Consider the following 13,549-nt stretch of genomic DNA (forward strand, 5'->3'; position numbering starts at 1 on the left):
CTTTTTTTAAAATGTAATATTTGATGTTTTTCTTTAGTTTGTTCAAAAATAATTTCTGTTGTTTTTTCTGCTTTTCTCATGGTGTTTAAAATTCTCAATGGAAATTTTCATTGTAATTTAAGTCGGTATTACTTTTTTCTTCAGTCTTAAGAAGTAAATTATTTTTTAAGGAAATTGATTAGTTATTGAAGGATAAATGAGTTAAAAATAATTAATTGATAAAATCACGTTACACTTATCAAGTTATGAAAATAGTAGTTGGTAAAGAATTACTTTAGAATTTATGAGTGTCGCATATTCTTTAATATACCTTACTATTTCATATAAGTCGTTGTTTTGCACACAAATTTTAATCGATGCACACAAATTTTAATCGATTGGCGCGATGTTGCACGTACTCTAAAATTAGTTACACCAAATGGCCGAATGGCGCTCCTCAGCATTAAAATTTCTCCTTCCCTTGCTTCATTTGACATAAGAAAAAAGAAAGTTGGGAGATAGCTAGGGGCATAATTTTCTTCTGCGGTCAACCAAAATTCACACCATTTCACCTACAACATGATTTTGTGCATGTACTCTTTTTGAGGAATCGAGAAAAAAAAAGTTTCCAAGGCAACACTAACACACAAGTCATGCAATTCTTCGCAATGAGCACATGCAATTCATCAAACTGTTCATGAAGTACCCGAGCAACTAGACCATACCAAAGGAATGAAGCACATAAAACTACAAAAATCCCTACACAAAACCAACTTGACTACGAATCATGATTATATTTGTCAATTATCCAAGAGAAAGAAACAATTCATTATTGAATGAGACAGCGTCGAGAGGAACATATCAAAATGAGAAAGAGATGAACATCCATGATTCCCAAGACTTGCTTCCTAATGCTCCCACCTCTGTTAGCTGGAAAAAGCTGGCTACTTCTTGCCTGAGTTGCTGCACACTTTAGCTGTTCAGCAGCCAACAATTTTGACGTCAATCCAGATATTTGAATCTGCAGACAGCAAGTTCAATTTAGGGCAATATTACTCATGCAATAGTCATTTGCCTGGACTAATGATGCTAGCAACTTTATTAAACAGATTATAATAATCTGCCAGAGGCACTAGAAGAATTATACGCCTTACTGGACCTCAGAAAAGAAAAAGGGACGAAATGAGTAAAACAAGAAAAATGCACAAAAAGTATTAGATCCCAGCTGCATTGAAACAGAATCTACAGACCTCCTGCTTTTGCATACAAGATAAGCATCTATATGGGACGTCCAATACTAAGATAGGATCAGCCATTATTGGAAGTTGACAATAAAAATTAATCTGACGCCTTCACAGTCCTAGCAGGTAACATAGAGGTGCATATGAATAAGAAATATAAAAATAATTGTAGGTGAAAATCTAAGAATGTAGCTTGACAAGAAAGTGATATTTCATCCAGTTGGCAAAGACTTATGCCAAAACAACAGCAAGGCATATAGTTATTGAAGCTAAAAGAGAAAAGATATTTCAATAACCATCAAAAACATGAGATATAGTTAAGCAAAACTCTGATAGTGATACATCACATTTTTCTACCTGCTCAAGTGATCCTGAGGCCGGGAAAAGTGTTGCTGCCCTGCTTCGCTTGCATGGAAAGCCTTTGATGCTCCACACGCTGAAGCTGCGATGACAACTGGAGCAAATCGATAGTGGGTCCATCTTCACAAGAAAGTTGATCCTTGTGGTTCACAAAATTTGGTCCTTGAATGATCCCATTGACGCCACAAGTGCTGCTAGGAAATAGTATCTGGTCCAGTCCACCTTCTGCAGAATTGACCCCAGATGAATTGAATGTGTTGGACAGTCTACCTGCTGAATCCTGAGGACTAAGTCCCAGGACTTCTTTAGATGCTTGAGTCACACTGTAACGTGAATTATTGCTTGGGGAAATCAGGGGATGAGCGGCACGAAAAACAGTGGAATGATTTGACGAGCCCCGTGATTGGGATGACAGAAGAGAGAGAGCATTGCTGGAGTTTGATATCCCTGATAGCCCATGAATAGTAGAAGATGTGTCCAAAACATGCAAGACTTCAGATCCAGTTGAGCTGGTGTGGAACAAAGAAGGGGAAACAAAATCTGATCCTCTTATGTCATGCAGAGATGAGATGGTGCTCTCGTTAATTCTGCTCGTTGTTACAGCAGGTTGTCCTTCATCATGGAGAGGTTGACACTGTTTCTTGGCATGATATGACGTGAAAACAGATTTTGGTTGCAACTGTCCATTTGAAAAGGGCATGACAAGTTGAGGGCTACGTTCAACACCATCTTCAACTTTTACATTCTTATACCAGTCATGCATCTCAAATTTTGGCTGATGCAGAAAGCGGACACCAAGTATGTCTTGGCAAGCAAAGGATGATGTCGCTAAAGTTCCACGAAATCTGTTACCTGCAAAACCTGGAGTGTGTTAATGGAACAGTACAGATGAATTTTAAATTTTCTCGAAACATTTCACAAAATACAAAAACACTGAATCCTGGTTGTCCAGAACTCGCTTGGAAGAAACATAAAACTTCATAGATATAAAATTCCCTCCAATACAAAATGCCAAACTTGAAAGATATGAAGGACATAAGATACAAACTTCACATTATAAACTTGTGCAATGAGTTAGTTAAATAAAAAGAATTGATAAGGTAAAAAGTAAAGGATATGTTACTATTAAATTATATTAATATGCACTGCAATTTTAACCCATGTTAAAAGATTTGTGGTACCTAATTGTTGAAAATTCAACAAGTTGGTCTTTCAGGAGAACTGCAATAGATGATGTGACACATGGAATTAAAATAAGATAAATGAAATGGAGAAGTGCAGGATTGTTACGCAGTAAGAAGATACCTAAAAATGAAATGCAAGTTCAATAGAATAGTGATGAGACTATCATTGTTGTACGAATATTGTGTATTAGCAATGTTATTTGGGAGTGAGCCCAATATATCTACAAGATGAATTTTGTAAAAATACAAGTATTGAGATAGATGAGCAGTGATACAAGATTGCACAAGATTAAAAATGATCACATACAACAAAGGTGCAAGCACATAGAAGATAAACTGAGAGAATGTCGCTTAAGATGGTTTCCTTATGTCCTAAGTAGACCTCCTTATGCATCCATTCGTAAGTGTTTACACTACAATGATGGAGTGTGTTAATGAGGTTGATAAAGACCCAAAATCACATGGAGGAAGATCTGTCAACTGACCTACAATTTGAAATAAATATGAACTTAACTAAATACACAACGAAGTCAAAAGATCCATATAGGAATCGCATACTAGTTGAGATTAAGGCTTAGTTGTTGTTACACTTACACTAGGTCCCACGTTTGTTAATCTGGCTACAGACTTATATGTCAGTCTAAAAATAAGTGCATGATCTAGAGAAACTTAATTTTGGAGAACCTCTAATTTATCTTTTAGAAAAAATTATAGGATTGGAATGAAATGAAATGATCCATATAGAGCAGCATGTAATAGAAGATTTCCATGTCCAAAAGATGAAGGTGGTTGAAATGAGAATGTTGAGATGGATGTGCGGGCATACCAGGTTAGATAGAATTAGAAATGAAATTATTTGGGACAAGGTAGGAGTGGCCCTGTGGAGGACAAGTGCGGGAGGCGAGACTTAGATGGTTCGGGCATGTGAAGAGGAGAGGCACAGATGCACCGGTGAGGAAGTGTGAGAGGTTGGCTATGGAGGGCCTAAGGAGAGATAGACGCAGGCCGAAGAAGTATTGGGGAGAGGTGATTAGGCAAGATATGGCGTTGCTCCAGCTTACTGAGGGCATGACCATGAATAGGAGGGTATGGAGGTTGAGAATAAAGGTAAATGGTTAGGTAGCCGTGCGTTGTCCTTGTCTGTAACAGTAGCTTTAGTCCTTGACTTAGTGTCATTTGTGTATTTTCTTATTCCTTGACTTCTGTTATTACTTGTTGTTGCTTTCGTTTCGGCTTTCTGATTGCAGAACCTAGTGTTTGTTTGTATTTTTGCTTCGGTTTTCTGATTGGTGTGCTTGTTGTTGCCCTTCTTTTTACCTTTCCTAAGCCGAGGGTCTACTGGAAATAACCTCTCTACTTTCTTGAAGGTAGGGGTAAGGTCTGCGTACAGACTATCCTCCCCAGACTGCACTTGTGGGATTACACTGGGTTATTTGTTGTTGTTGTCGTTGTTGTTGTTATTTAGACAACCCCAACTAATTTGAAATTGATGCTTAGTTGATTGATTCATAAGTATTATTTATAGCACGTGAATAAACACAAATTCTGAAGTTTAGAACAATAATTCAAATGCATTCACTATCACAAATTTCAAACATTATTTGTTGAAAGAAAGTTTCTTCAAGTTGTTAGATGTCAGATAAACATGGCATTGTTTCCTCTAAAAACAATTAGTGCTAAATACATCCATATAGAGTTTGAGGTTGACATTATCATTCTCTAAACCGTCTTAAAACTATATTTTATATAAAATCCATGATACACAACATTTAGATTAAACAAATTTATACTAATTGATGTGCAATACAACTACTGTAACAACAACAACTGCGCGTCAATCTCAAGCTGCGGGTCTCAATTCAGGAATATGATTGGTAACTAGAAATTTTAGCTCACCTAGTGAGGAATACTTGAGGGATCAGAGAGCTATCACCAAAAGCAGATACTTTGGTTTGGAAAGCATAAAAGGATGGCTGTTTCTGTTAACACTTGGCAGAGTGTTTTATCTAGAAATGGCAGAAAGAATCAGTGGCCTTGAGAATCCTATAAAAACAAAGATGGTGTGTTTCACTTGGATTGCTTTGCATAGAGCAAGTCTTACTCAAGAAAACTACATAGAAGGAGGATCATCACTTGCAGCGGATACTACAAATGTGAAAAGCAGTGGGATCCTCATGTTTTTGCATTGCTCTGTATCCTAGCACTCTGTTGTATGTTTATCAATCTTTTGGGAGTGAAGTGGTAATGCCAAGCAAACTAAAGGAGGTTACCAATAGCTGGAGAAGCAGAGGATGAAAAAGCAGCTCGAAGTTCCGCGGGTACTACCGTACTACTCCGATGTGCATAGTATGGAATGTGGGGATGAAAAGGAACTTAAGATGAGAGCAGTTGTGCAAACTCTAGCTGTTTATAATCCTTGGCTTTTTGGTGTAACAAGAAGGATGTAAATCATTGTGATACCTTGTTTAATATTTTTAACTCTCTGCAATATAGATAGGAGATCAAGTCTTCAATCATGGACAAATTTCCGCACGCTGATTTTGGCAATAATATGTACTAATTAAAAAATGGATTACAGGAAATAGTCTAGAAACTGGTAGTCATGCATCTTAGTGAGTTTCATATTAGAGAGGAAACTATAATATGCAAAATTAAGGACTACTTTTACAGCAAATGACTAAAACAGCCCGAGTGCATACCAGTATGGGGCTTCCTTCGGCGCTCATTATGACCTGCAAGACGTTTCCTGCAGCTCCGTTTGCCATCATCAAATTCAGCCAGCAGATGGAACCTACACGAAAAGCAGCACCAATGATTTACATAAGCTGCAAAGAAGAGAACATATCTTTCTGTAACAAAAAGAAGAAAGACAACAGCTGATTTATACAAGACTTGCAAATAAGGATGCTATTATCAATCAAACTATTCACAGAGATTGAACAAGTATGCTCTAAAAGAGATTGTACACAGTTCACAAATTTGACATACATGTAGCTTGGGATGAAAAGGATTAAAATGGACTAGTTTAAGACTTAGGGGTAGCTAATAGATTGATTGCACAGCCTGCACTATGATTGGCTAATAGATTTTTTTTTTCCAAATTTAGAATTCTGCCTTTGGAGACAAAGTATTAACCTGCTACATTGCTGACAAAACCTTTGCTCAATGCCGTTTACGATAACTTTAGCAGTCTTTGAATGAACCTCACAAACTTTATGCCTCTTGTGATAGTCCTTACAAGAGCTGAGATCCTTCCCACAACCTTGAACCTGACAAAATGGATGGGAACTCGCACCTCCTGCTCTCATTCTCTTGGCTGGAACAATGGACTCAGCAGAAGAGACATTAGGCATAATCTTGGGAGATTTGTAAACATTTGCATCTATTTGATCAAGAAATCTTCCAAGCTTCAAATCAATCAGTGATGAATCTCTAGAGTTTGATTCCACAACTGAGCTTGATAACTTGGAACTAGACTTAGATTTATCTTCCCCAGAATATGCACTAGGACTAGCTGCCACTGAACCAAAAATACTTTGGTCACTGAACATAGTTTTTCTCATCAAATTTTGAGAACCCAATTCAGGAAATCCTTGATTATTAGTACTACCTTCTTGACTTGAGCACATCACATAGCTGTTAGGGGTCTTCAGTTCCCAACCCATTAATCCATTTTTAGCTCGCCCCATTCCATCATTTACAGAAACTGATTCCTCTGATATGAAACCCTTTCCCCCTGAGAGATAGCTCCAAGACTCCATTTTTCCAAGAATTCAATTATTTCTACAATAATTCCCTACAAACCCAATATGCTGCTTTACTCTTCCACACAGGAACCACTTTGAATTTTCAGCTCCATAACCAAAAATACACTTGACAAGCTCAAGAACTGCTGCAAAACTTCATTCTGAAACATTCTTGAAAACCCAGTAAAAGGGAAGTCATTAAACACTATAAAAAGGACAACTGAAAGGAGCTGAAATAGGAGGAAAACCCATAATAACTGTTATCAATCAAGAAGCAAGTAGACAAGTTAAATATTTGCCTCCTTAGTGGAAGCATAAGGAGCTATAGCAAGAAAAAGTACTACACAGTTGGTAAGTGAAAAGAAGTGGTCCAAATATACTAAACATTACAAAATAGAAAGCTGCCAAAATGACAGAAAAATGTGAGAGAACTTGGGAAAGGAGAAAGGAAGTGCTGCAGGGATATGGGTTAAGTGTACCACAAACAAATCAAGTGGGTGAGTTTTTGTGTGTAATTTTGAGATAGGAGTATGATTCAGTGAAAGAGATGTGGCATTATATTTTTGGGGGTACCAGTTCCATGGAATAGTATATGGCTGTCTCTCTCCATTGTAAGAGATAGAATGAGATAAAGCCACTTGTTGCTACTTTCCTTTGCTAGTAGGTAATTTTCTTTCTTTTTTGGTTTAAAATAAAGAAAATGAAAAGAATTAAGCAGCAGACACCACTATCTTCGTAAAAAGTAGGAGAAAAAAACTCAAATGAAAACAATCTTTGTTTTTTTATAAGATAATAATATCCAGAGGAAAAAGTCTCACGTGCTTCACAAAATAAAGGACACTCGTTTCTTATAACATATTTTAATTTCTGTGAGAGAGGCCAATTAGAAAAGGAAATATTTATCTGTATTATTTTTTCATGCTTCATGATTGTGTTTACAATACAGGGAAAAGAGCCAAATATACCCCGTTATTTAGGTATATTGTTTATATTTATATTATGTTATACTATGGGGTCATATTTACCTTTACCGTTAGTTAAACTTTTTAAAAATACCCTCCACCTAACGGAAAGCCACCAAATTAATAAAATAATTATTTTAAAAAATTCATTAACCCAAACCTGTTAAACCCATTATTTAAAAATACGGAACCTAGATTTTTGAGACGTCTTAACACATTTTATTCATTTAGAGAGAGACCGGGAATGATGGTGGAAGTAGGATTAATAAGAACTTATTTTTTTGGTTATTAGTTGTTTACGGTGGTATTAGGATGTCATGTTATCATTTTCGGTTATTTTTTTTGTGTGGTTATAATATGGCATCCCTTTGTCTAATTTAATACACACTGCCAGATAGTTTGTATGTTGGTAACAACTTATATATACTTTAATAATACTTGTGTTTGGTTAATACATTAAGTTAGTGTACTTAGGTTGTTAAGTTGCTTTCCAACTTGTTGGTATACTTTCTTTCATTCTTGATGAATTCCTCGGACTATAGCTTGATATTAAATTGAATCTCCTCTAATTATTTTCTATTTTTTGTTCATTATAAGTTCAGTTGTTACTAAGAATTATGAGTATCCCATCCTATATCTTGGAATCTAACTTTGGTTCTTAATGGGTGATTTGGTGATAATTACTTGTTGCCTAAATGCTTAAAGCAGAATAAGAAAACTATGGTGTGTGAATACTCATCAATAAAGGCTCACTGTTGGAGGAAGAAATACTTCGGTAGCTGCCTTAAGACTCCATAACTGCCAACCTTAGAAGATGCTATAAACATTCAAGTCATGGTGGAAAGAAAATCATGATGAATACTAAGTACAGTTCGACATGGTGGGAAAAAATAAAAGAAAAGGGCCAAATATACCCCTATACTTTCATATATTGTATGCATTTAACCTTCGTTATACTATCGGGCCAAATTTACCCCTATGGTTATACTATCGGACCAAATTTACCCCTACAATCAGCAAACTTTTAAAAATACCCTTTGATCTGTTAAGTAATCCAAAATCTTCCAAATTCCTTTTATTTAAATCACTTGTTGTTCTTCTTGGTCCACTATTTTAATTTTAAAAATTACTATTGATGTGAATGCTAAAGTTACTAGACTATACAAATTATTCATAATTTTTTTTATTACCAATGCACCCATTTCTCTTTTTGTAATAAATAAAATTGATTTAAAATTTTATTTAGTTTTCAATCATATACACATCGTAGAATTTAGTGGGCCTATTTATTGTGTATTATATACAGATGATCATCATGTATGTACATGTATATTCAAATATATTTTGATATTGCCTGGTTAGCATAGAGTTCGATCGACTAACTTAAGAGTGCAAAATTTGTAGGCATTTAATTAAAGCAAAGTTGAATTAGACAATGTAAAGTCTCCAAGTACTTCAACTTCAATCACTAATACTTGAAAAGTCTCCATATATTTGGTGCAACGAATTCATTAAAATTGAGATGTTGTAAATACTTTTAGAATTTAGAAAAGCTGCCTAATTTAGATTTTTCAATTTACTATACTTTGCTTGTTCGGTTATATTATTTAATTTTTTTTCTCTAATTCAGAAAGCAAGTAAATGTCAATTATTTCAAAAATAGTGGACCAAGAAGAACAACAAGTGATTTAAATAAAAGAAATTTGGAAAATTTTGGATTACTTAACAGATCAAGGAGTACTTTTAAAAGTTTGCTAATTGTAGGGGTAAATTTGGCCTGATAGTATAACGAAGGTTAAATGTAGACAATATGAAAGTAGATGAGTATATTTGGCCCTTTCTAGAAGAAAAAAAAGAAATTGAAAAAGGTAGAATATAATAACCATACAATAAGTGACTACGAAGGAGATGACTAATATGTAAGGAAGAAGTGCAGTAAATAAAAGGGGTTTAACGGGTTATTAATGAGTTTTAGAAAAAAGATATTTTTTAACTAGGTGGCTTTCCGTTAGGTGGGGGGCATTTTAAAAAAGTTTAGCTAACGGTAAGGATAGATATGTCCCTATAGTATAACGGAGAATAGAGGTAAACAATATACCAAAGTAGTGGGGTATATTCGACCATTTTCCCTATCATATAATATCAAGTCAAAGCTGACAGAACTCTTCCTTAGACTTAAGTGATTTGCAATGGAATTGAAAAATATAGTATTATTATAATGGACTTTAAGTTTACTACAGTACAATTTTCTTTTTCTTTCGAAAAAAATCCTTGAGATAATTCAACTTTATGTAGTTTGATCATTTAAGTTTGTAGGGACAAAATATAGAAGATAAGATCTTATATGTTTTGTGGGAACGACCGAGGCAGGAAAGCTTTTTTGAAGCACAGTGCTTTTTCATTGTCACTGATACTGTGGACTGGGAAAGAGGTTAGAAGTGAAAGGAAGTGGACAAGAATGTCACTTTGAAGGCGTCATTCTTAACGTTATTTAGAACTTAAGAACTCCCCTTCATTAATGGAGTGGGGAAATATATCATTGATGGCAATTGCCGAAGTTTAGTCATATTCGACGTCGAGACTATTCAATGGCAAAAATGAGGACAACAATTCCTAACAATAACGATATTAGCATTGATAAAATCAGGGTTTTTAACTAGACAGGACCTGGACCAAAACCATATTCATTTACAACAATTGTTTTCATTTTCCATCTCGTAGTAGTATTTACTTTATTTATTTTTCAGGTTATATTCTTTTCCTTCATGTTTTAATTCCTGTACCCATTTTGTGAAGAACAACAAAATTGCTCAAATTAGTAAAGGAATTCAGAAAGCACTGTGCCGGAAAAATTTGTATACGGTCGAAATCGAGCTTGACTACAACTTGATAGATTTGGCTTGGAACGTGGCGATCACGGACTGGAGATTGACCTCGAGTCTCACCAAGCTAGAACCTGAGGTCGAAAGACCTACCCTCAAGGAGCTCGAAAATAACAAACGGAAGACCGAAATATCCGCGACCGGACGGATATTACGGCGGGAATCTCAGCGCACATCGGCAAGGAGCCAACAATTAGCAATTTAAGATATTTTTACCTTTAATAGAAATGTACCTAGAGTAAGACTTCTCTACTATATAAAGGGGGTCTCATAATTCATTGCACACATTGTAACACGCATCCCTAAGCAATATACTTTTATTTCTAGTTCTTATTATCTTATCATTCTGTTCCGGCATCGATTAAAATATTTTTGACTCAAAGGTGATCAACCTTCAAGGCTAAGATTGTTCAACTTGTGTGGTTTGCATTTACCTTTTCATCGTTTATTTCAATATTAATCTGATTTCTCATTTTGTATCAAGTTACATCACGTATCCTTAAAACCACTTATAAATTCAATTGTTATCCGATTTTGAGTGTAAACAGTTTGGCGCCCACCGCGGGGCTAAGGATAATAATGGTTATTTGATATAAATTTCCATAAGACGCACTACTTTACACTTGCTCTTTGAAGTGTCTTTGATTCGAGGCTAAAATACAAAATGTCGAACTCTCAATCAGCATCCCTGCATGTTGACAACGAGTCCGGTCATCAAGGTGAAAATAACAACATAGCGCTCGGAAACGAGGTACCACCTGCTGATCCCATTAAAATTCCGATCGTAGACCTAATTGACGCTAATTCACATGTGGCTATCGATACAAGCTTGCCTACCGACCCTGAAAATAGCATTCGTGGTGGAGCCCGATCGGCAACTCCAAATACAAAAAACGTTGAAGGAGACGGGATTAGTCTACGGTTGATCTTCGAAATGTTGCAGGCTCAACAGGCGGCAATAGCTCAATTACAGAACCAAAGCAGTTCACTGAGCAGAGTCGAGTCCGATCCGCCACAGGAAGTCACCCGCAGGGATGAACCGGTCATAGAAAGGTCAAATGGACATGAATCGGGGGCTAACCCCGAGATTATAAAGATGCTCGAGGAGCTGACAAAGCAGATAGAATCAGGGGAGAAGAAAATCGAAGCTAACGACAAAAAGGTGGAGACCTACAACTCTAAGGTAGACCAAATCCCAGGAGCACCTCCCACATTGAAAGGATTGGATTCCAGGAAGTTCGTGCAAAAATATTTTTCTCCGAGCGCGGCTCCGAAGCCGATCCCCAAAAAATTCCATATGCCCGAAATACATAAGTATAACGGAACAACCGACCCAAACGAGCATGTGACCTCTTACACATGTGCCATCAAAGGGAACGACTTGGAGGACGACGAAATCGAGTCTGTTCGGCTGAAAATATTTGGGGAGACCCTGTCAAAGGGAGCTTTGATATGGTATCACAATTTACCTCCTAATTCTATTGACTCGTTTGCTATACTTGCAAACTCTTTCGTAAAAGCACATGCTAGTGCCATCAAGGTCGAGACTAGGAAATCGGACCTTTTCAAAGTCAAACAGAGAGATAACGAGATGCTCAGGGAATTCGTGTCCCATTTTCAAATGGAACGAATGGATTTGCCGTCGGTCGCTGATGATTGGGTTGTTCAAACTTTCACTCAAGGACTCAATATTCGAAGCTCAGTGGCTTCACAGCAGCTGAAGCAGAACCTGATAGAATACCCGGTTATTATGGTGGGTCGACGTGCATAACCGGTATCAATCAAAAATCAAAGTCGGAGATGATCAACTCGGGGTCCCTTCAAGGTCTGTCTATCCCGTCAGAACCCTCGACAGAGTCAAGAGAGACATCAATCGTGAACCGAGGCCAAACAGGGATCGATACCAGCCATATAATAGAGATCGGAGTAGTAGGTCCGGGCGAAACTCCATGAGAAACAAAAGGAGAAATGACCGAGGTCAAGTCAACCGAGGTCTCATGACCAAAAATGGCTACAACAGGTCCGTCGGGCCTAAAGAAGCACCACGGCTATCGGAATATAACTTTAAGGTCGATGATGCCGCCATTATATCAGTTATCGGGCGCATCAAAGATACCAAATGGCCTCGGCCTCTACAGTCCGATCCAACCCAAAGGGATCCTAACCAGATGTGCAAATATCATGGCACTCACGGTCATAGAAAGGAAGATTTGTCGACATCTAAGAGAGGAAGTAGCCCGTTTATTCAACAACGGGCACTTTTGAGAATTCTTGAGCGGCCGACATTGAAATGCACCAAAGTATCTATCACTAGGGAGAAATGAACTCGAGACTACATTCCGGAAGAAACTTTATCTTTCAACGACGAGGATGCGGAAGGGATCGTGCAGCCCCACAATGATGCACCAGTAATATTTGTACTCGTAAATAAAATTCGAGTTAAATGTGTGTTAATTAATCCAGGTAGCTCAACCAACATCATTCAATCAAGGGTCGTGGACCAACTCGGTCTACAAGACCAAATTGTGCCTGCAGTTCGAGTTCTAAACGGATTCAACATGGCATGTGACACCACTAAGGGCGAAATAACGTTACCGGTAAACACCGTCGGGACCATCCAGGAGACTAAATTTTATGTGATCGAAGGAGACATGAGGTACAACGCTTTATTCGGGAGCCCATGGATCCACAACATGAGGGTGGTGCCCTCGACACTGCACCAGGCACTGAAATTCCCAATGTCTGACGGAGTCAAAACAGTCTACGGTGAACAACCGGGTGCAAAGGAAATATTCGCGGTCAAGGAGGTGATACCGGCATCTGTAATCTCAACACCGAAGGATCCGAACCAGATGGTCAAAAATGGGGCCAAATAGCAATCACTGATACCATCTTCGGCAGATTCGGACAAACAAAGGGAAGTCGAGGATGATGATTATGGGGTTCCCAGATCTTTAATAACCCCCGATGATTCCGACGCCACTAAATCAACGGTCGAAGAGTGGAACAAGTCATACTGCGAGTACGCTTTCCCGATCGAAAGGTATACCTGGGCACGAGGTTAAGCTCCAAACTCAGGGAAAAACTCATTCAATTTCTTATAACTAACGAAGATTGTTTCGCTTGGTCCCACCTTGACATGACAGGGATCCTGTCGGAGATAAACACTCACAAGTTGAGCTTGGACCCGAAGTT

The 13,549-nt window shown here is 37.4% G+C and overlaps 1 protein-coding gene across 2 annotated transcripts; it reads right to left on the reverse strand.

Annotated features, from left to right (window-relative positions):
• Positions 1-628: 628 nt before the first annotated feature.
• LOC107770932 (squamosa promoter-binding-like protein 6) lies at positions 629-7,120 on the reverse strand. 2 transcript variants are annotated; one of them, XM_016590259.2, is made up of 4 exons: positions 5,900-7,120; positions 5,464-5,555; positions 1,578-2,432; positions 629-1,000 (listed from the first exon to the last, which is right to left on the reverse strand). In XM_016590259.2, the coding sequence occupies exons 1-3, from the start codon at positions 6,523-6,525 to the stop codon at positions 1,582-1,584; spliced, it is 1,569 nt and encodes a 522-aa protein (XP_016445745.2). In that variant the 5' UTR covers positions 6,526-7,120; the 3' UTR covers positions 629-1,000; positions 1,578-1,581.
• Positions 7,121-13,549: the final 6,429 nt, after the last annotated feature.

This window comes from Nicotiana tabacum, chromosome 4 (genome assembly GCF_000715075.1).
Source record: "Nicotiana tabacum cultivar K326 chromosome 4, ASM71507v2, whole genome shotgun sequence".
Taxonomy (NCBI): Eukaryota; Viridiplantae; Streptophyta; class Magnoliopsida; order Solanales; family Solanaceae; genus Nicotiana; species Nicotiana tabacum.